General features: G+C 39.5%; 1 protein-coding gene and 1 long non-coding RNA gene across 6 annotated transcripts in view; one reads left to right on the forward strand and one right to left on the reverse strand.

The window, feature by feature from the left end:
• PATJ (PATJ crumbs cell polarity complex component) overlaps positions 1-24,617 on the reverse strand; it is a 762,329-nt gene that overhangs the window by 530,368 nt on the left and 207,344 nt on the right. For all 5 annotated transcript variants that reach the window (XR_014794340.1, XM_084876078.1, XM_084876077.1 and 2 more), the window contains 3 exons: positions 16,242-16,314; positions 9,623-9,715; positions 134-184 (listed from right to left, as the gene is read on the reverse strand). Coding sequence is in view for 4 of the 5 variants with exons in the window: in XM_084876078.1 (XP_084732204.1) it covers positions 134-184; positions 9,623-9,715; positions 16,242-16,314 (217 nt within the window). In the remaining variant the exon portion in view is untranslated. The remainder of the gene's footprint in view (positions 1-133; positions 185-9,622; positions 9,716-16,241; positions 16,315-24,617) is intronic.
• Positions 1-24,617, forward strand: part of LOC311618492 — a 700,613-nt gene that overhangs the window by 26,285 nt on the left and 649,711 nt on the right. The window lies entirely within an intron of this gene.

A 24,617-nucleotide genomic window follows, 5' to 3' on the forward strand; every position in this document is an offset into this window, starting at 1 on the left:
AGCCATACTATCTATAACTTCCTGTCGAGTAAGAAAGGGTGGGATTTCATTGCAACCACCTCCTTTTCTCCGGGAACCTGTTTATAACGCACACCATCCCTGTGGAGAAAAACCTGAAGTGAAAGTTACGTACATTGTCGGCTGGGCACTCCATCGCCTTCTGCGGATCTGCCACCACGTCTTCCTGAAAGTGAAAGATACCAGCAGTGAGCAGCACTGGAGGGCTCAAGTGTTCTTTCTAATTTCGGGTGTCAAGCACGGTTTAACAGGGCTTCATTCTCTTACAAAAATGACCAACACACCGTGCATGAAAGTTCTATTCATCTATCTGGACTAAGCCTTGGAGATAAACGCAAGCTTGTCATTTCCAAAGAAGCCTATCAGATATCCATGGTGGTTATTTCAACCATTTTTTTTTTTTAAATCTTATTCTATCACAGCAGTAATCCCTAGAGTCCAAATCTTGATATTAGAGCCCCAACCCCCTAAGATATCAGATTAGAGGCAAAACAAACAAACAACACAAAACATTCATTGAAGACACTGGGAGATACAAAGATAAGTTAGTCCTGAACCCCATGGAGGAGTGCAGAGTCCAGACTTAGGAGAGAAGAAAATTATCATAACTTATGGGAAACTGATGCATAGCTAAAGGGAAATGAATTGAAATAAATGATGACAATGATAAGTGGACAAAGCTGTTTATGTCAGCCTCCCACCATGTCTCATCCTTTTTTACAGGCAATTTTACGGGGGAACGTCTGATAGTTTTCTCTAAGGCATGGAGCCCTGCAGGGAACACGAAGAGAGACTGATCTGGAAAGGAGAGAGGATGGGCTTATTCTGGCCTTTGGCAAATATCTAAGAGAAACCTAGATGGCAGGCAGGCAAGTGATCTGAAGACGAGAAGCATAACTTCTACAGTGGGGATAGGAGTCTGTGACCTTAGTTGTCCAATTTAAGAGTTCTGCAACCGTGAGCAGGTTATATTTGACCTTTGAGAGCCTCAGCTTCCTCATTGAAAAAAAATGGGGAAAATTGGATGTTAAAAGGATTAAATGGAGCAATACAAGAAAAACACTTAGCATGGCACCTGGCAATTAACAAATATTTAATAAAGATGCTAATGATGATAACAAATGGATCAACCTATGATAAATCCACGTTCCTAACTCTACTATAGGGTTGCTGAAAACAATTACTCAGACAGAACACTTTCTCCTTTAGGGAATGTTGATTCTGACCCCTTACCCCTACCTCTACCCCTCATCCTAGTTTCTTTTTGGGGCATCTTGACAGGTTCCCTTTCTTCAACAGGTTCCCATGAGATTTTTAATAATACAGTAGATAATGATCAGGTTACGCCCAGCCATTTATCATTACTAGATTAGGTAAGAATCTCATGCCATCTCGGCAATACCCTATTGGTTTACAACCTGAGAAATTTTTATTTGTTTATTTATTTTTCTTTATTAAGGTATGACATATGTGTCATTATCCCTCCCCACTTGTGCCCTCAACCCCCCTAGTGTATCTGTGTCCATTGGTTATGCTTATATGCATGCAAACAGTCCTTTGGTTGATCTCTCCCCATTACCTCCACCCTCCCCACCTTTCCTCTGAGGTTTGACAGTCTGACCAATGCTTCTCTGTCTTTGGATCTGTTTTTGTTTATCAGTTTACAATCTGAGAGATGTAACCCCACCATGTAATATCCTGAGACCACAGCCTATGACCCCTGGATAATTGTGACTACCCTTAGCTATCAACTTGTAACTTACTGTTTAGGACCAGAACTATGTCTCATTTAAATTCCCTCTTATTTCCCTGAAATGGGAGAAAGAACCTAGAACTTCTCCCTGCAACCCTGGCCTTTTTAATTTTTTTTTTTTTTTTTTTTTTTTTTTTACAACTTTGCTCCTAAACAGATTGTATGACATAAACTAAATTATAAAATTACCCCCTAATTCTTCACTGGACCCCTGGGTGATGCCATTCCACAGCATGACCAATTTATTTTATCACTATTTTTGCAACATTCATATTATATTTTTAAGTGCCTAACTCCCATACACTATACTAATATGACTGACTTTTATTTGTTTATCTTATCTGTTTCTTCAACATACAGTGGAATAGAATATGAACTTCATAAAGGGCTTGTGCTGAATGAATCAAAGTTTGGTAACTTAAGTCTTAATTCCCTTGAGTGGACTTCAGAGCCAGGGATGAAAGGAAGGGTACACAGGGAAAGGGATCCTTTAAAGGACCACAGTTGAAAAGAGAGGAGGAAAACATGAGAAGGTTAATAAATGGTACACTCAGGAATTTTTAGAATGAAAGTTCTAAACTGCCTAATAAATGGAAACCATTGGCGTTATTCCTTCCAGTGCTGATTGAACGGCCTTCGGAAGAGCAAAGGAGCCTCTGTTTGAAAATGACACGGTAGGTCTGCAAGTCTCCCTCTGTTTACCCCCAGATTAGCCAGCAGTGGGACACAGGAACTGACTTCCCCACAGAAAGAATTAAAAATGCAATTTGCATATCACATAGACATGCTATTAATTTGGTTTAATTTGCCCTCATCACTTGCACTTGTAAATGAAAGGAAAGGGTGCTGGAATAGCAGCCAAAAAAATCTAGGTTCAGAGTGGTTTCACTACTTACTAGCAGTAGCAGTCTTGAAAACCTTCATTTTTTCCCCTTCTTTTTCTTTTGCAACAGTAAGAATTCAGTAACAGCTACTTGAACAAGGGGCTGTAAACAAAGTTGATTTCAACACGTGCTTATTGAACATCTACTCTGTGCTGGCAGTGAGAGACTAACAGAGCCCGGAACTTACGGCATTTACATGTCTGGTGAAACAGAGGTTAGAGAAATAATTATGGAAACTTTGACGTTCACTCAAGGATACATATGTGAAGGAGCCTGAGAAGTGTTAGTCCCCTTCCCTTTCTCTTATCTTGTCCTAAAAAAGGTGGAAGAATGAGATGAGACAACCAGAGCTCTGAAAATCACGTGGCCCAATACACTGTCCTATTTCTTCTACTCATTACCCTTGAACCTCTGGGCCAAAGGATGGAGCTGGTACATGACAGCAATGATGATAATAATGACAGTTAAGTCTTTTTTTCTTTCTTAAATATATTTTTTATTGATTTTTTACAGAGAGGAAAGGAGAGGAAGAGAGAGCTAGAAACATTAATGAGAGAGAAACATCGACCAACTGCCTACTGCACACCCCCCACTGGGGATGTGCCCACAACCAAGGTATATGCCCTTGATTGGAATCGAACCTGGGACCTTTCAGTCCGCAGACCTACGGTCTATCCACTGAGTCAAACTGGTTTCAGTACAACAGTTAAGTCCTTTTTTTTAAAATATATCTTATTGATTTTTTACAGAGAGGAAGGGAGAGGGATAGAGAGTTAGAAACATCGATGAGAGAGAATCATCAATCAGCTGCCTCTTGCACACTCCCTACTGGAGATGTGCTCACAACCAAGGTACATGCCCTTGCCCGGAATCGAACCCGGGACCCTTCAGTCCGCAGACCGACACTCTATCCACTAAGCTAAACCGGTTTCGGCAGCAGTTAAGTCTTATTGAGCCCTGACCGTGGCCGCTGAGCTTGAATGCTACAGATGTTGCTACAGATTCAACATTTCAGATGTTGATGTCCACCATAGGCCTGTGTGTTAGGTACTACTATCATCTTCATTTTAGAGGTGATGTAATCGAGGCACAGAAAGGCTAAGGATTTGCTGAGCCAGAGCTTAACCCAGACACATCCTGCTCCAGAGCCTTTGCCCTAAACCAAGGGGTAAGTCACGTGAGAAATGGAAAGTGCTGCTCACTTCTCCCCAAGCATGCAAAAGACTCAGGACTCAGCCTCAACACAGTGATTGCATTTTCGATTTGACATTAGGTCAGAACAAGTCATGCTGCTTATTTTGAGCCTGTACGGAACAGAAACAAATGGCACTAGCCACTGCAGTGACCTCAGGTGAGTCACTTGCTTTGGATTTAAACATAAATTTAAAACTTGCTGATCTCCCAACTACTGCATCAAGGGAGCTCATGGTGCCTTCAAAGCTGAGGTCCTGAGACATGTTGACTTTGCACAGGGGACCTCTAAATAAGAAGATGGAGGAAGCAGTGTGGAAAGATCATCCCATCTCAAAACAAACGGGTCAGCCCATTCTGTGTGCATTATGTGATAATCCTCAGCACGGTACGGAGAGCTCCTGAGAGAAAATGCTTTGTGAGCCAGGCAAATTACTCTGATCAAGAGAAGCAGCTTCAGATGGGTGGACATAAAAAAGCAACCCTAGAATTGTCTACATATTACATAATAATGGGAGCATAATCATCATCACCAAAGCTCATTGACTTCTGTCCCAAAGCTGGGTAATCAAAACACCCTGTCTGTCTGGCCACAGTAATTGGTCCTAGCTGAGCCCCACAAGAACATCCTGTGGTTTTTCCAAAGTGGACCCTGGGGAAGCGAGTCAGCCCCTTTCTGGCACACAGGCTGAGGAGCGGTGGCAGCCACCGCCCACCATGCTGAGGGTGCAGGTCTGCAGCAGAACAGACTCAAGCAGACACGCAGAGACCTCTCGGCAGCACCGGGCCTCTGATTAAAATGAAGTGGCTCCCAGAAAAGATCCATCAGGAGAACAAACTCGCAGGGGCCAGGCCTAAGGGAGCTAAATGTAGATGAAAGAAGTGCACTGAGTTTAAGACAGCAACTGAAAAGAGTGCTCAGCCCCCAAATATTCAAATTTAATGATCAAAAACAAATTTTCCTATCAGATGAACAACAAACACAAATGGTCTACTGCCGACTTAGGTCCTTTGTAGCCTCTTAATACACTAGAAACAAGACAACAACCTTTGCCTGTGTCAGTCCCAGCTTAATTCCCAGACATTCATTAGAAAGTCCACCTGGATTAGAAAGTCCATTAGCAAAAGCTGCCACGGCACCGTAACTTCCCCTTTAGCATCATCAGCACTATGACTCATCTAGAGTTGGATTCAAATCCTGCAGTGACCCTTATGACTTGAGTGTCTCTGTGCCTCAGTTTCCTACCTATAAAGTAGCATTAGAGACAGTCATCTAAACATGAATTAATACATTTAGATGGATGCCTTTTGGAGTAAATGCTCCGAAAGCATCAGCTGCCATTATCCTCGGCAGTTCTGAAAGCTCCCTCAAGGTAAGACCTGTGTGTGCTGTTTCCTGGGATTGGACCCGTGGCCAGCACAGTGCCTGGGACACAACAGGCCTTCAATACACACTTGCCTAAGTTCTGCTCCCTTTGGAAGATAAAATAATCAACATAGGTTTTAGATGACAGGATCTTAAAATTATGTCAGCAAATAAGGTTTTCCCAGGGCAGTGAAACCTTTACGGACTCAGAGAGCAGTGCCTGGGCACCACTGTTTCTAAGAAGCTCTGGATACAGGGGCCAGCGCACTGGAGACAGGCAAGAAAGTCTGAGTTCTGGGCTCTGAGCGGGCATTTTCCTCCTCTGGGCCCTTTGTGGTAATTAATTAGGACAGTAAGGTGGCTTTCTCAATTTAGAAAAATCTGATAAAAGCAATAGTTTCCTTCTCAGCAAGTTGAATAACAAGCCTCCAGAGTGGCTGGGAGTGAAAGTAAATTAGGGAACATCAAAGGTGTGAATCTACGTTTAAAATATGCACCTGTAGTTCTGTTGTGTTTCAGTTCATGAGATTACCTTACCTGCTCCCTGGCTCTCTATGTTATCTTTTTAAAAGTATATATATTTGTATTTATTTCAGAGAGGAAGGGAGAGGGAGAGAGAGATAGAAACATCAATGATGAGAGATGCTGAGCCACGGGGACTGGGATCTCTGTTGTCTTCATTTATAATGCAGAGGGGAAGAGAATGGAAGAAAAAGCCAAAAGCTTTTCTCTTGTAGACTTTTCATAAAGGAAGTAGACTTGACTGTAAATCTACTATCCTTTTTATAACCAGGAAAGATAAATTTATCATGTAGGCAAATCTCAGGTGATTTTCAGAAATGCAAGATATGAAGTATAACGAGCTGTGAAAAATGTGGCATATCTGAATAGACTTGAGCTCAGCCACTGGCAATTTGCATACTGTTGCAAAGGAGAGGCCAATGCTGACTCAGACACGTTCTCTCATGCGCCTACGGTAACTTCTACACTCTTGCTATAAGTGCAGTTTTCCTACTGCTACTGCATCTGAAACAGAAAATAAGTATCACACAGTGGTATCTGCTCGCAAGAATCCCGCAGCTCTTGATGGAGTGCCAACGGGAGGTAATAATAGATTTTGAGCACGCAGTTCAGGGCTTTGTTTTAAAAATAAGCAGGATGTACACCCGAGAATTCCAGCCTGAAAGGCCTAACAAGAAGCTTATGATCATCAGAAATGCATTTTAAATTATTTTTCCAAATCTGGATACCAGCATTTTAAAAACATTTAGGAATCATTTTTAAGCAGTCAACATGATAAACTGAACCTGAATCAGACATCACATGGCATATTATTTTTTTGCCAGGTAAATGAGGTAATATTTTAAAGTATCTACTACAGTGATAAGTACATAATGTCTAGCTATTAAATAATACTGCAAACTGTTTTTCAAACTGGCTGTACCACTTTCCTACCAGCAAGATGTGAGAGCTCCAATTTCTCTACATCCTTGACAGTGCTTTTTATTATCTGTCTTTTTCATTAGAGCCATCCTAGGAGGTGTGAACTAGAAGCTCATTCTGATTTTGATGTGCACTTCTCGAATGGTTAACGAGGTTGAATATCTTTACATGTGTTTATTGGCCATTTGTATATCTTTGGAGAATGCCTCTCTGAGAGGCAGTAGTGCAGAGTGCTTTCAGGTGCAACCCCGAGCCTGGATCCAAGCATGCAGGTGATTATTTATTTTATTTTTTTTAAATAAATTTTTATTGTTCATATTATTACAAGTGTTCCTTTCCCCCCCTTCCCACCCCACCCTCTGCCCTTTCCCCACTCCCCATTGTCCTCATCCATAGGTGCACAGTTTATGTTCAGTCTCTTCCCACATTCCCCTCTCCCCTTTTCCCCAAGAATCATCAGTTCACTCCCCTTCCATACCTCTGATTCTATTATATTCAACAGTTAATATTGTTCATCAGATTTTTTTTTTTTTAATTTCCTTGGTTTTTAGGTTCACTTGTTGATAGTTACGTATTTGTTGTTCATAATTTTTATCTTTATTTACTTTCTCTTCTGAAAGAACCCCCTTCAGCAATTCATATAATTCTGGTTTGGTGGTGATGAACTCCTTTAGCTTTTTTTTATTAGTGAAGCTCTTTATCTGACCTTCGATTCTGAGTGATAGCTTTGCTGGGTAGAGTATTTTTGGCTGTAGGTTCTTGCTATTCATCACCCTGAATATTTCTTGCCATTCCCGTCTGGCCTGCATGGTTTCTGTTGAGAAATCAGCTGACAATCGTATAGGTGCTCCTTTATAGGTAACCACCTGCTTAGCTCTTGCTGCTTTTAATATTCTCTCTTTGTCCTTTGCTCTTGGAATCTTAATTATGATTTGTCTTGGTGTGGTCTTCTTTGGATTCCTCTTATTTGGAGTTCTGTGTGCTTCCTGGACTTGTAAGTCCAATTCTTTCCCCAGGTGGGGGAAGTTTTCTGTCACTATTTCTTTCAGTATGTTTTCGATATCTTGCTCTCTCTCATCTTCTGGGACCCCCATGATTCTGATGTTGGATCGTTTGAAGTTGTCCCAGAGGTTTCTTACATTATCTTCAATTTTCTGGATTCTCTTGCCTTCTAGCTTCTGCAGAGGAGTGTCTTCTGGCTCTTTATGTTCCAAATCTTTGACTTGATTCTTGCGATCTTCTATTCTGTTTTTAGGACTCTGTAGAATATTTTTTATTTCAGACAATGTATTCTTTATTTCTTGTTGATCCCTTAGCATTTCTTGTTGATCCCTTTTCATATCCTCATAGGTCTCATTTATTTTATCGGCCTTTTCTAGGAGTCTCTTGAAAAACCCTATAAGTGTGGTTTTGAACTCTATATCCAGTCTCTTTTTGTCCTCCATTTCTTTCGTTTGTGATCTATTTGGTTTAGGCATTTTCGCAGGCAGCTTTCCTGATGGGGCGGGGTTTCAGGGTGGAGCCTACAGCCTTGGCTTCCGTCAGCCCCGCCCTATGCGACTCCTGAGACTCAGGGTCCTTCAGTACTTGTTGCAAGCGCCTCTGAGAGAAAGGTGCCCTCGATTTTCGCCTGCTACCAAACAGTGTAAGCTCTCCCGCAATGGGCCCGAAACTGGGGTTCAGTTCAGTTGGAAGTGGAGTTGGAGGTGGCGTTCAGAGCAGTCTGGAGCCTGTCTCCTTCCCGCCAGGGCAGTCCTACGGCACAGCCGGCCGGCCCTTCTCTGCGCGCTGTGTGCGCGCCTCTGGGACCTCCTTTCGCTGCTTCCCCGAGTACCGCCTTACAGCCCAGCTCCCTCTGGATGAGCCTGGGTCCCCAGGGTCTGGCCTAGAATGGGGGTTCAGAGCAGTTGGGGGCCCAGGACAGTCAGAGTGTTTATCTCCTTCCCGCTAGGGAACGCCAGCCAGGCACTCGGCCTCCCTCCTCTCCGGCTCTGTACTCTCCGTGCGCGCCGCGTGTCTCTGTACCTTGGGCTTTTACAGCTCCTCCGCGCTTCCTTCTGGTTTTCTCCTTGCTTCTCGTTGTAGAATTTCCAGTCAGTTGACTTTCCTGTAGTTCTGGGTAATGTCCATTTTATATTTTAGTTGTATTTTATTGAAATTGTTGCGTGCGGCTGCGGCTAGGTGTCTACCCGAGCAGCCATCTTGGATTCTCTCCAGGTGATTATTTAGGCCATTTATTTAGCATGTTGGAACGCAGAGAAAAAAAAGCCCATATTTTTTTTCTAGAACTTGAAGTGTAACCCTGAAAGTGCTAGGCTGCCAAACACAAAGGTAGATTATGAGCAAAAGCATGGGAGTCCGACCAGACAGGACCCATCTCCAGCTCTACAACATCCTCTAGCAAGTTAGTTACCATCAACCCTTGGTTTGCTCCTGTGTAAAAGAAAGTTTTCTTCATCTACATTACAAGGATCAGAAAATGCGTAGTACATAGAAGTTCAATAACACTAAATAAAATATTGAACATTAGGACACAGAAAGAGAAAGAATTCTCTAAAACTGCCTCTCTCCTAATACTCTAGTCCCTGGGCGAGTTTGAGTATATCTCCCTATGAATCAATGAAATAAAATTAACTTCTCTTTCCATGCTAATAGGATTAATTCAGCACAGTCTTATGCTTAAAGATACCCAATATTAAAACAAAACAAAAACAAAAACAAAAAAAACTTATAAGAGAGATTGATTCTTTAGTTCCAGGCAGCATAGTTAGTGCAAGTGTGAAGAAGGTGGGAGAATATGTATGCTATTCTTTGGAGTGAACAAATTGCTCACTATATGGAATAGCTCAAATTAAGACTCCTAAAGAAGCAGACGTTAATATTGTAGTTGGTCCTTTTCAAAGAGGCACAAACATAAATAATACATCGTTAAGGAGAACTCTGCATGAAACCACCCAGGATTCTCACCAATTTGGAGCTTTCACTTTCAGGCACTTGTTTAGTACCAGCTTCGAGACTGCCGTCTTCCTCACTGCTCACAGGTTCGGGGCCGCTCTGATCCTAGAAGACATTGAAAAGAAAAATGGCACTGATGTCATTCTTTACTCACAGTGACCTGAGCTGTACAGATGCTCAATCATAGTTGCTTGATTTATTATTGCAGTGGGTACTGTTTCCTCTCCGAGGCATGCCTATTTTCTTCCTTTCTAGTACATATCTATCTCTATTGCTCACAGATATGCCTTAGAAAAAGCTGATCCCTACTTTCTGTTCAGAGAGGCCTGACTGCCTTAAGGTTAATCCCATTCATTGGCCAATGATTTTGTCAGGAATAGGTATATGTTCCATTTCTAGTCAATGAGACACAAACAGAGGTCTGCTGGAGATTGCTGGAAAAGTCTTTCCTGATCTTAAAAGAGCTGAAGTCCCCAGGCATCCCTAATAAACAAGAAAGCATGAAGCTCAAAATAGCTTGGCCAGCCATTCCACTAGCAAGAGGGAACCAGTCTTGGGATGAAGCTGGCATTGTGAATGGGAACAAAGATAGAGATGAAAGGAACTGGTTCCCTGATGGAAAGAACTGGGCCACTAGATTGAGCAAACCTGAAGCCCGGCTTCATCCTCAGCAGTCTTCTAATAAGAGCTAATAAGTTTACTTCTTGTTTTACCTTCTTAGAGTAGCTATTTGTTCCCTCCCGCCTAAGCTTTCTGAGATATTTATTTTCTGCACAAGACTAAACTGTTTGAGATAAAAGACTGTAGTTATCTTATTTCTTCAACTCACGTACCTAAACACTCTGCCTGGCACATGGGAACATGACAAATACTGGTTGAAACAATGGATGAATTGAATACTTCTTTTCTTGATGATTTTTCCCCCCCTGCAGATTACTAAAAATACTTATTTAACATTAATGAGACATCTGGTAATAATAAGATCCATTAAAATTCCAAAACACATTAGGGATCTCCTCAATTGAATTATGATATTAAATGTTATAATTAACTAGAAGTTTCTTTAATTTCTAAGGGCACATAAGGATAATAAATGGAGTATCTTCTTGTGTTTATCTAGATTTTTATTTTAAAATATCACCCTTTTGGGATTACGACAAATTCAAATGGGATTGTTTGTAGAGAAAATAGTTTTGACTTGGGGACAGTCTAACTCACTTATAACTCAAGAAATGCAAATGAAAGCAGATATAGCATTCTTTCATCTATCAAATAGACAAGAGAACAGAAAGAAAACATTCAGTATTGATAATGCAGAAACAGGAATTTTCACACACCATTGAAAGACTAAATTAGGGTAATCTTTTCATATGTGACAGATATATTGAAGAAGGGAAAATATCTGTAAGGATATAGAATACATTTTAAAAATTGCTAATTCTGAAGGGTAGGGCTAGAAATTGGGAAATTTTGCATTAGTTATTTCTATACTGTTTGATATAGAAGAATTAGTATGTTTTATTACTTTTTTTTTTTTAAATAAAGGAGAGCTGTGAGAAATGAGCTAAAAGAAAAAGAAAAGTCCAAGAAAGAAAGTAGCATGGATATTAGACTTGGTGAGATCTGGATTCCAATTTTAACTGTGCTACTTAGAATTATATGATTTTCTGCATTACTTTGAAATCTGAGTACTTGTTTTTAAGGTACAGATAAAAATACCAAATTAAAAAACTACCCTGTTAGGTTGCCCTGAAGTTTAATAGATAAACATGTGAAAGTTCTATTAGCACAGCACTAGATATTGTTGATCTTTTTTTCTAGCTTTTATTGAGACAGGTTCTTAATCCATGCCCTGTTGCCTTATATGAATGTGGGAAAGAAAGCATATAAAAATGAGAGGAATCTTTAATATTTCTCAGTAATATATTTTCTTGGTTTTAAAAAATGAACACTATAGTGGGGGAGAAAACAGCCACTTAATCCTTCAACTAAGAAAATTTAAAAAAAAATGGGCAAAGCAGCCTAGTTTGCAAATGGTCTACGAATTCCTTTTTTTTTTTTTTTTTAATACAGTTATCTTTTTAAAAAAAATGTTTTTATTGATTTTAGAGAGAGAGCAAGAGAGATAAACATTAATGGGTTGCCTTCATCCCCTTTCCCCCACTGAGGATTAAGCACACAACCTGGAATTGAACCCATGACCCTCTGCTATACAGAGTGATGCTTAACTAACGGAGCCACACTGGCCGGGGCAGCCTATGTAATCATTATGATTTGAATAAAAACAAAGATAATACCCTTTACATCTTATAAAGCTCTATCTCAAATGCTACTCAATAAATCCTTTCCTTCTTAGCTGAAAACATCACTTCTTCCTCTAACTCATCTAATATTTTACCTTATGACATGTGCCATTGTGTGTCATTTATATCTTAATTATGTGTGTACAGAAGTGAACTTCCCAATGAGACGGAAAGATCCTGAATTCAAAAATCTGTGCCTCATTCATTTCCTTTGTTTGATTCAAATTTTAAAATTCATCTTAGGTCTATCGTATTTCAAAGTCAATGTTCTTTTTAACTGTACCACGAGCCCTTTGTAAAGCTTTTCCAGTTTAGTTTGAAATGGCTCTACAGAGGGGTTTAAAGTCAAAACACAGATGGAGAGGAGAGTCAGGTAAAAAGGAAGTTCCAACTGAGAGGGGTTTGCAGTAGAGCATTTAGTTTTTCAGGAGAGCTCAAGTTTATAAAGTAGTCTCATGCTTTAATGAGGCACAGAACAAAACAACGTGGATTCTGCTCTGAGAACAGAATGGCTCATATTAAGAAGTCTTCAAAATACCCCGCTGACCAGGAGCTTAGAAAACAGGACTCAGCCAGAGATGGGAAGGGGAAAATAGGTCAGCTAGCATGATTTCCAAAGCATGATTGGATCATGGTGGTGTGAAGGCCATCTGGCTGATGGATAGCGGCCCACTGACATCTAAGATTCAGCTAATCCTCATGGCTGGGTATTCCTTTCCTCTCTTGTGATCTTCAAACACCTGTCCCATGCTGCCTGTTCAGCCAAGGCTGCTCAAGGAGAATGATCCTTCCCCATGAAGGCCATGGTAAGATTCCACGGTAAATTATGCTTTACAGACGAATGAAAAGAAAAGGCAAGGCTTGTGATTACACATTTAACACAGCCTTTACCCTCTCTCTCCAAATAAGTAAATAGTAAAGTAAAAAGACTGATAAGAAATTCTATTCAATCCCCACTGAGATATCTCTTACAAATATTCAGGGTCATTCTAAACTTCCTCCCTTGGCCTCCTCCAAAAATTCTTCTCTATTAAGTGATGACAAATTTTTATTTTTAATACTACTTCATTTTTTCATGCCAATTATTTGACTATAGTTTTCTCCAACTAGACGATGAGAATCTTGACAGCAGCAATTTATGTTTAATTTGAGAGCAGGCTATTAAGAAAAGTTAAATTAGGTAAGGATGTTTTCATGGGTTGGGAAAACACCTCTGATCAGATAAATGTTCCATAGTGTGGTTCTCTACCTTCTTATCCCATTTAACACAACAAAAAAGCATATTAGTATATACAACTGTTTTCCTTTTAATTTAATTTAAGATTTGCTAAGCTTAATTTTTATTTTTTATTTTTTAATATATTTTATTGATTTTTTTACAGAGAGGAAGAGAGAGGGATAGAGAGTCAGAAACATCGATGAGAGAGATGCATCGATCAGCTGCCTCCTGCACCCTCCCCCGCCACCGGGGATGTGTCCGCAAGCAAGGCACATGTCCTTACCGGAATAGAACCTGGGACCTTTCAGTCTGCAGGCCAACACTCTATCCACTGAGCCAAACTGGTTTCAGCCTAAGCTTAATTTTTAAAAGAAATACAACCTCCAGCAATCATATATACCTGATATAGTTAAAAGTTCTTTTATTAAAAAATAAAACAAATGTTGGTTTAAATTTTCTCATCTCCATCTTTCCTAAATCCAATGCTCTCTTAAAAAAAACACATGATTTATTTGTCTCATTGCCAGCCTAAATTCACAAATATTTCTTTCTGCAAAGTCATGTTTATTAAATGTGACAGTTTGAATTTCTTTCTTCTACCCCCAATGAGGAGCATACCTTCTAGGCTGCTCAGAATTCCAGAAAGGCAGTGTACAATTAAGATATAATGGAAATTATGCTAATGACACTTGCTAAGTAACCAGCCTCTCCATTCTTTATCAGGCCTGCTCCATCTCACTTAGTATTAAAAAAAGCACAACTTTCTGAGAAAAGTTGTAGAAGCCTGCCTCATCAAAGAATGGAATAAATATCGTACGACCTGAGTATACGTGAGTCCTCAGTGCCTCTTACAAGATACCACAGCAGTGGCTTCCTATTTGGGCTTCTCTCTTCAAATCTTCTGAGATCTATGATCAAGCCTCTTTCATTTGACCTCAATTTATTTTTCTAACCCCAACTTCTTTTACTCCCTTTCATGGACCCTTATACTTTCTCCCATTTTACAACCTGATTTATTTTAGTTTTGTGTTTTTATTTGTGCTATTCCCACATTCTTACCAACCATACTCATATTCGTATTTTAAAATACAATCTATTGATCAGAAATAGCTTTTCTCCTATTAGGAAACACCATTCATCTTCTGTGAACTTCCTCCTAAAGTTTTATCTCTGAGGGCACCTTGTTTTAGTAATACACATGTTTTACTATAAGACTCTAAGTTCTTTGAGGGTATAAACTATTTGCAATTAATCTTTGTATGCTCTACAAAGTAGATATTTGGTAAATAGCATCAGAATGAATTGAATCAATAAGAAGTACTCAACACTAAAATAAAGCATCAAGGATACAATACAAAAGCCAAAAATATGATTCCTGCAATTCGATTACCCCATAAATATTTATTAAGCAAATACTAGATGCTAGGCACTGAGGATTGAATTATCAAGATGAGGACACTGAGGGGTGGGGAAAGAGCAGAGGGTGGGGTGGGAACCTGGTGGAGGGGAGTAACGGAGGGGGTGAAAAAAAAGAGGAACATCTGTAATAATATGAACAATAAAGATTTAAAAAAAAAAAAGAAGACAAAAAGCTTAACCTTTAAAACCATACAGTTTAGAGTGATGCTTACAATCCTACTTAAAAAAAAGATTTAAAAATTGATTTTGAGAGAGAAAGACAGAGAGAGAGAGAGAGAGAGAGAGAGAGAGAGAGAGAGAGAGAGAGAGAGAGAGAAATATCGATGTGAGGGTAACATATCGGCCAGCTGCCTTCTGCAAGACCCCTACTGGGGATGAGATGAGGCCTACAACCTGAGCACATGCCCTGACTGGGAATCAGCAACCTTGTAGTGCATGGGACGACACCCAACAAACTGAGCCACACTGGCCAGGGCCAATCCTACATTCTTTTTTCCATTTTAAATTTAATTTTAATGTTGATGGCATTAAAACATTAAGATAATGAGGGAACTACAAGTAACAGAATCCTTGCTAAACCCATGCAGAAATGGGTCTGTCTTTTTCTATAAGGACCAGGTGATGTCACACAAAGGACAAAGGATAATGTTTACCTTTTCAAGGAATCATAGTACTATTTAACTGTGAAGGGAGTAAAGATTACTGAAGGGAATGGTGTGGGATGAAGCAGGTCAGAAGACTAGCCTCTCTCATCTGAGGACTTACACCTTCTCTGTAAATTATTTTATTCATTTTGAGTTATAGGACATGTGGAAGAGGTTTCCAAAAAGGTAATTCTTCAAGGAATTGGTGGTTGAGAGTTAATAAGGAGGAAGTGGGAAGGCATCCAGGTAGAAGAAACAAAGACAAAGGGGTGGAGAGGCCAAGATGTGTGGGGGAAATCAACTTCATTTTTGTGTAGAAGCAAAGGAAAAAGCATGGAGAGATACTAAATGGTAAACAGGAACTTCCTTGGGGGTGGGAAAAGATAAAACCCTTTCTTCTAATAAATCTGCATTTGATTAGTTATAATAATTATGTATTTCTTTTTGAAATTAAAAAATAATTCAATAACTAAAAAACATAAAGAGAATGTAATATTCCCTCAGATGGGAAGACACACTAGTTTATCTATCTATCTATCTATCTATCTATCTATCTATTATCTATCTGTCTATCTATCTATCTATCATCTATCTCTAGAAGCAGATCATTATGATAGCAATCTTGTTGTGTTAGTATGTCCCCTATCAGTAGATGAAAGTAATTACTTAAAGACACCTACAATCATAGGTATTAAAGTGTTTTGAAACCATAAAGAAAGAGGTGGTACTATTATTCAGTTATTAAAAAAGAATTTTCTAAGAAATGAGGACATATTCTATGTCTAGAAAAAAAACTTTAAGAAACTTTGAGGAAGGCAATACTCATATGGTTAACTTCTAAAGTATTTGTGTAACATTGTTTTTAGATTACTCTATAATCATACTAGTACTTCAAATACTTTCTATTTTATTTAGGTATATTCCTTAGATAATACATTTTATGAATTTTAAGATACTGAAAGTCAAAAAAGTTAGATTTGGGGAAAAAAGAATTATGACAAACCCATCTAATATATTCACGATAAGCTAATTAGGAGCCATCTTACCTCAATAAAAGATGGGGAACTTGATGGTAACGGAACGGGAGCCACAGCCATCTGATTGACCGCACCTTCATTTCTGCGGATGTTAACATAGGCATAATCAGTACACAGTAAATGCCAAGTGCCTGGCTCAAGTTATGATCATTTCCTCGGTTCTCAGCTTGAAAATGCATGAACAGCACTACAGAATTAAAAATATACACATAACATACAAGACAATTGGTCCCAAAAAGAAATATGTTACTCATGGGATGCTGAGACACAATTACTAGTGACAAAGAATGATGATGCTAGGAGCTGGCCAAAGTCTGCTTAGTAAGGCAGGTGCTGCAGAGGCTCATTTTTGGAAAGCCATCAACCTTTTCAGCTCTGAGGAGTATACATTTTTCAAAAGGGTGTGTGTAACCTCTAGGCCCCACTAATGGTTAGAGCATTTTGTTCTTTGAACTGGAAAGTTTCCCAGTCTCCTCACTTGGCTCCTTAACTTTGTTCTGCCAAGTGAAGGATGATGGGATGTATAGGACAGTCCCCACATGGGTGGACTCTGTAATGGATGGGGAGAGCAGAGATCCAGACAGGCAAGGCTCTGTGGGTTAGGGCAATCTTACTCCTTATCATCTTAATAGGAGCGGAGGAGGTGGGAGCTGAAACTTCATCCCCAAGGTGACAGGCACAGTACAACGGCTCCAATACCAGGTCTGATTATTTGGGCTCCTTTCCACTCTGCTGCTAACAAATGGTAGGCGGTGGTTCTGTGGGAGATTTTCCCTTCACTCTTTTTTTAAAATTTATTTCTTTAAATTAAATTATTATCTGTGTACATATTTTAACTTTGCCCCTCCCTCCCATAAATACCTTCCCTCCCCAGAGTTTTGTGTCCATTGGTTGTACTTATATGCATGTATACAAGTCCTTCGGTTGATCTATTATCTCCCCCAGATCTCCCTACCCTCCCGGCTGTAATTTGACAGTCTGCTTGTTGCTTTACTATCTTTATATCTGTCTTTTGGTTCATCAGTTTATAATGTTCTTTAATATCTATAAATGAGTGAGGTCATGTGGTATTTCTCTTTCATTGACTGGCTTATTTCACTCAGCATGATGTTCTCTAGTTCTATCCAGGTTGCTGCAAATGATGAGAATTCCTTCTTTTTTATGGCAGCATAGTATTCCATTGTGTAGATGTACCATGGTTTTTGGATCCAATCATCTGCTGACGGGCACCTAGGCTGTTTCCAAATTCTGGCTATTGTAGATTGTGCTGCTATGAACATAGGAGTGCATATATCCTTTCTGATTGGTGTTTCTAGTTTCTTGGGATATATTCCTAGGAGTGGGATTACTGGGTCAAATGGGAGTTCCATTTTCAGTTTTTTGAGGAAACTCCATACTGTTCTCCACAGTGGTTGCACCAGTCTGCATTCCCATCAGCAGTGCACGAGGGTTCCTTTTTCTCCACAACCTCGCCAACACTTGTCGTTTGTTGATTTGTTGATGTTGGCTATTCTGACAGGTGTGAGATGGTACCACATTGTTGTTTTGATTTGCATCTCTCGGATAATTAGTGACTTTGAGCATGTTTTCTTGTGCCTCTTAGCCTTCCTTCTGTCTTCTTTTGAAAATATTCTATTTAGGTCTATTGCCCATTTCTTAATTGGATCATTCATCTTCCTTTTATTTAGTTGTATAAGCTGTCTGTAGATGTTGGAGATTAAACCTTTATCAGTGATAACATTTGCAAATATGTTCTCCCATACAGTGGGCTTTCTTGTTTTGTTGATGGTTTCTTTTGCTGTAAAAAAGCTTTTTATTTTGATGTAGTCCCATTTGTTTATTTTCTCTTTAGCTTCCATTGCCCTAGGGGCAGTATCAGTGAAGAAGTTCTTTTGGCATATGTCTGAGATTTTGCTGCCTGTGGATGCCTCTAGTATTTTTATGGTTTCCCGTCTTATGTTTAAGTCCTGTATCCATTTTGAGTTTATTTTTGTGTATGGTGTAAGTTGGTGATCTAATTTCATTCTTTTGCATGTATCTGTCCAATTTTCCCAACACCATTTATTGAAGAGACTGTTTTGACTCCATTGTATGTTCATGCCTCCTTTGTCAAATATTAACTGAGCATAGTGATTTGGGTTGATATCTGGGTTCTTGATTCTATTCCATTGATCTATATGTCTGTTCTTGTGCCAGTACCAGGCTGTTTTGAGAACAGTGGCTTTGTAATATAGCTTGAAGTCTGGTATTGAGATCCTTCCTACTTTACTCTTCTTTCTCAGGATTGCTGTGGCTATTTGGGGTCTTTTATTGTTCCAAATGAACTTTTGGAGAGTTCTTTCCAGGCCAGTGAAATATGCCATTGGTATTTTAATGGGGAGTGCACTGAACCTATAGATTGCTTTAGGAAGTATGGACATTTTGATGATGTTGATTCTACCAATCCATGAACATGGTACATTCTTCCATCTGTTTACATCTTCCTCTATCTCTTTTTTCAGTGTCGTGTAGTTTTCCGCATATAGGTCCTTTACTTCCTTAGCTAAGTTTATTCCTAGGTATCTTAATTTTTTTGGTGCAATGGTAAATGGAATTGCTTTTTTAGTCTCTGTTTCTATAAGTTCGCTGTTGGTGTATAGAAATGCCATAGATTTCTTGGCGTTAATTTTGTATCCTGCTACATTGCCAAATTCATTTATTAAGTCAATTAGTTTTTTAATGGAGTCTTTTGGTTTTTTTATGTACAATATCATGTCATCTGCAAATAAGGATAACTTTACTTCTTCTTTTCCAATTTGGATGCCTTTTATTTCCCCTTCTTGTTTAATGGGGTGGGGTGGCTAGTACTTCCAGTACTATGTCAAAGAGGAGTGGTGATAGTGGGAATCCCTGTCTTGTTCCTGTTCTTAGAGGGAATGGTTTTAGTTTTTGCCCATTGAGTATGATGTTGGCTGTGGGTTTATCATATATAGCTTTTATTATGTTGAGGTATGAACCTTGTACTCCCACCTTGTTGAGAGTTTTTATCAGGAAAGGGTGTTGGATTTTATCAAATGCTTTTTCTGCATCTATTGATATGACTATATGATTTTTATCTTTCAATTTGTTTATGTGATGTATTACGTTTATTGATTTACGTTTATTGTACCATCCTTGCATTCCTGGAATAAATCCTACTTAGTCATGGTGTATGATCTTTGTGATGCTCTGCTGGAGCCGATTTGCTAGAATTTTATTGAGGATTTTGGCATCTATGTTCATGAGGGATATTGGTCTGTAACTCTCTTTCATTGAGTTGTCTTTATCTGTTTTTGGTATTAGGGTGATGCTGGCTTCATAGAAGGAGTTTGAAAGTGTTCCTTCCTCTTGGATTTTTTGGAATAGTCTGAGGAGAATAGGTTTTAGTTCTTCCTTGAATGTTTGGTAAAACTCTCCTGTGAAGCCATCTGGCCCAGGGCTTTTGTTTGCAGGAAGCTTTTTGATGACTGTTTCAATTTCTTCCCAAGTCACTGCTCTATTAGATTTTTAGATTCTTCCTGATTGAGTTTTGGAAGGCTGTATTTTTCTAGGAATATGTCCATTTCCTCCAGGTTGTTCAGTTTGTTGGAATAGAGTTGTTCGTAGTATTTTGTAACAATCCTTTGTATTTCGGCGGGGTCTGTTATTATTTCACCTCTTTCGTTTCTGATTTTGTTTATTTGAGTCCTCTCTCTTTGTTTCTTGGTTAGCCTGGCTAGAGGTTCATCTATCTTGTTTATCCTTTCAAAGAACCAGCTCTTGGTTTTGTTGATCTTATGTATTGTTTCTTTGGTCTCTATGTCGTTTATCTCCGCTCTGATTTTTGCTCCCTTCACTCTTCATGATGCACAACCGATACCATTATCTCAAGATTTATGTTACGTCCCACTTGAAGGTTTCACAACACAAACTCATGAAGCACAAAAAAATGCTTCTTACTGCTGTGTGAAGATTTAAGACTGTTCACGGATCTCTCAAGATGACCAGTGTAGACAGGATAGCCACTACCTGACTTAGGAGGGCACTCGCAATCCCACCTACATTTTCACTTCTCACCGACTAGAAAAGGCTCAGTTGGCCCTCATTGTTTCTGTTTTGTGGCTTTAATCACATGACTGCCTTTACTTGACATGTCTTTATTAAATGTATAATAAATAAATAAATAAATAAATAAATAAACCCACCCCACCCATCTCCTCCAGTGTGAGCTCAATAACCTCAAATAGGCAAATTATTTCCTTAAGTCCAAAGACTTGTCTCTATGTCGATGTCTTCTAAATTCACATAATGAGCCCAGATGTTTTTCTGAGCTTATGATCTGCATATCCTACTTTACGTCTCCACTATATATCTTACAAGCATCTTAAATAAAACAGAGCTCTTTATCCTACTCAGTCCCCAGAGGGTTTTATAGCCAATTTCCTTTCCACCTGTGTAAATGTCAATAGTATCTGCCCAGTTTTTCAGCCAAGAACCTGAGTCATTCTTGAAACCTCTCACACCTCAATTATATTTCCAATCCATGCTATACGAGTGCAACCCAGCCCCTGTTAATAAAACCATATAGAATTAAGACATTTTTTACCCTTTGAACTAGCTGTGTCCCAACCTGTTGCCATAGATTTTTTTTGGGAAATGGCTGCAGAAATTTCCAAGTGATTCTTGAATTGTCTAATCATGGACATCAACAGTTGCCTCCCTTCTACCATGTAGAAAACTTTCACTTAATTTTCTTCCAGATATAGGGGGATACCTGCCTGTTTTTCAAAATGTTTACTGCTGTTACTGTTTGATTAGAATGTATTAAATAAAAACCCCGACTTGTGGGAAAAAAAATCTTGTTGATTCTACCTTCAAAACATATCTTGAATCTTTCCACTTCTTTCCATCCTATCCTAGTGCAAGCCGTCATCATTTCTCACCGGTGTTAAAGTAAGAGCATCCTATGGGGTCTCCCTACTTAAGACTCTTAATCCTCTCTCCAAGCTATTCTGCACCCAGCAAAGCTATGGTTCCAAAACAAAAATCTGACATGTCTATCCCCTGTTTAAAACCTTCCTGTGACTTCTTATTGCACTTAGAATCCTAAGCCCAGACTTGCAGAGGCCATAAGGCCTCGGGCAGTCTGAGCCTAGTCCCCATCTCTGGCCTCCTCTTGTTCTCTCCTTGCTCACTTTGCTCCACTCCAGCTGTGCTGGCTTTCCTTCCATTTACCAGCTGAGCCAAGCTCCTCCCACCACAGGGCTTTCGCTCATTCTCTTCTCTTCTGCTCTGCATGCATGCCTCTTGCCCAAACCCTTTGTCTGATTTATTCCTATTTCTCCTTCACAGCTCACCATAAATGTCATTTCCTGCAACAAACCTTCTAGGATCTCCATTATATGTTTATAGCACTCTATATAATGGTCATAAGACTGTTTCTTTCATAATTTACATAACTGATTTGTATGAATGTTTGCTTTAAATCTGTGACCCTCCCCCCTCCTGCCCTGCCTGGGGAAGATAAGCATTCCAAAGACAAGATTCATGACCTTCCTAATCTCTACTAGTAATACATCATCTAGGGCAAATGCAGTGCCTGGCAAATAATTTGTATTTAACATTGCCTTTTTTTTTTTTTTTTTTTTTTTTTTTTTTTTTTTTTAAATAAACGAAACAACCACTTCAATAAGGAGACAGAGGTAGGAGTTTCAATTTTAGTACTGCCACTAACTAGCTATAGGATTTTGGGGAAAGCAAATCAGTTTCCTGATCTCTTCAATAGGTTGTACTGTATGAATCCTGAACCGATATAAATTCTGTGGAACAAGGCAGACTATAAATAAGAGATGAAGTCTAGGTGCCATTTCCTGCTCTAACCTTCTCAGATTCTTGGACTATCTAGCACACCAGCCAAATCAAAGCAAAAGGCAGGGGGGACTATAAATCAATAAGAGTGTGAAGAATATACTGTATCTCTTTTTTTCTGACAGCATTACAGATGCCTTCAGCATGCATTATTATGTTGAGAGATGGCTTACCCCCCCACCCCCGCCCTCAGGGAGTACAATACATTTCTCAGCAGTTCGCTCATACCTAGACATTGTCAAGTTACCCCTAGTTACGTATAGCATTTTCCCCAGTGGTAACTGCCTTTTCTATTCAGTTTCCCCATTGACTACCACAAGAAAGCTTAGCTCTAGCTTAGAGTCTAAAGCTGACAAGGCATGTCTACTCAGAATTCAGAGCCCAAGGGGCAGAGTATATTTGTCAGTAATTAAGCAGATGGCTCTTCTATCTCTTTCAAAGGTTAACAGCATTAAAAATATGACTGCACATAAATTCTTTTAATTTTTTTATTATTTTAAAAATTGATTTCTTAGAGGAAGGGAGAGGGAGAGAGACAGAAACAGCAATGATGAGAGAGAATCATCGATAGGCCTCCTCCTGCAGGCCCCACAGTGGGGATGGAGCCTGCATCCTGGGGATGTGTCCTGACCAGGAATCGAACCCTGACATAGGTCGACACTCAACCACTGAGCCACACAAGCCAGGCTGTACATAAATTCTTACTGAGAAATCATGATTAACTAGACCAAATTAGCTCAAATCAGCCAAGTTATCCTTTCTCGATTTAATGGTTTCCTCCAAAATAGTATGACTTTAATAGCCTTTGAAGTCACTATTAACTTTTTTAGCCTCACAGAACAGAAAACCTACAATTACTCTCAATGGAGAGAAGAAAGCTGCTATCAGAAGTTACAGCTCATAATCTTTTATAATCCACTTACTAGTGAGTATTCACCACACACCTCAGGACCAAGCAAGTAGACCTGAGATGGCAGCATTTTTAAAGAGAAAGAATTAGGAGGAGGGAGACCAAAGGAGAGAAGATATTTATTTATTTATTTATTTATTTATTTATTTTAAAATATATTTTATTGATATTTTACAGAGAGGAGGAAGGGAGAGAGATAGAGAGCTAGAAACGTCGATGAGAGAGAAACATCGACCAGTTGCTTCTTGCACAACCCCCACCAGGGATGTGCCTGCAACCAATGTACATGCCCTTGACCGGAATCGAACCTGGGACCTTTCAGTCCGCAGACCGACGCTCTACCACTGAGCCAAACCGGTTTTGGCAGATATTTAGACTTTAAACAAGCAGTTAACCTAGCCCTGCCCTGTGTGGTTCATTTGGTGGAGCACTGTCCTATTCACCAAGAGGTCTCAAGTTCTGTTTCTGGTCAGGGCACATGCCTGGGTTGCAGGCTTGAACCCAATAGGTGTCCTTTGGAGGCAGCCATTGGATGTTTGTTTCTCTCTCTTGTTCTCCCTCTCTTTTCCTCTCTTTCTAAAATCATAAAAACACTAAAAAAAAAACAACAACAACAACAAAAAAACACACACCACAAGTCTGAATGAATTTTGGGGATCCTCTGACACCTCATATTCTATGTTCTCATAAGGAATGAAATCTGTTTGCTTTATAATTAACTTTTCTTTCCAACATAATTAACAAGTTTCTTAGGCCTCCGTGCCCCATACAGGACACAATCGGGAATTGTACTTGTTTGTTGGTGTTTTTATTATTATCTTTGATAGCTGCTGTGAGAGAGATAATGGAGTTCTATCAGGGATAACAGTGAGAACAGTTTTTCAGAGTAAGGCACTCTGTAAGTATATGTCCTTATCATTGCACTTGCTGTGCTCTATGAACATTCCTTGTGCTATTCTTCCTCCCTTGCTAAACAAAGAGATGGGATCTGATTTCTTTATATGTCAGCTTGTAACTAACAGAGTAGGTGTACTATAAAGGTCTGCTGGATGAAAGTGGTCATAGCAAGGCAGGGAAAAGATAAAAACGCAGAACTACTAAAACTATGCTCTGTGCTCTCCAAGCTGCTTCAACGAGTAAATGACAGTGTGTTGCCTGCAGTCACGCAGTTGTCAGTGTTAACCACATTAATGGACATTTCTTTGGGGTGTTCGCCCAGCTCACAGTGATTTTCTGGATGGGCTACAGTAGCAGTGTCTACGCTGGGTAACGCGGACACCCTGTCTCACCCTCAGTGGATGTAGGGGGCAGACTACCTGCCTGAGTTTGTGCCAATAGATTATTGCTCCCAGGAACTAAAAATTTAGAACCCAACACAGAGATCAGGAGGGTAGTACCTGGATAATACCAATGGAAATGATTAGACAGCATATAGTGTAAGGCAACCACGTGCTATTCTGAAAAGATATCTAGACTTAAGACAACCTAGGCAAAAATATAGTTCTATCTATTTAAGTTCTACCAGTAAGATGTAATGTAAGCAAGATACTAAACAAGTTTAAAAAATCTTGGTTTCTTAATACAATTTATATTTCTATAAAATTGGGATA

The sequence above is a fragment of the Pipistrellus hanaki genome, assembly GCF_964339955.1.
Source record: "Pipistrellus hanaki genome assembly, chromosome: 2".
NCBI classification, from domain to species: domain Eukaryota; kingdom Metazoa; phylum Chordata; class Mammalia; order Chiroptera; family Vespertilionidae; genus Pipistrellus; species Pipistrellus hanaki.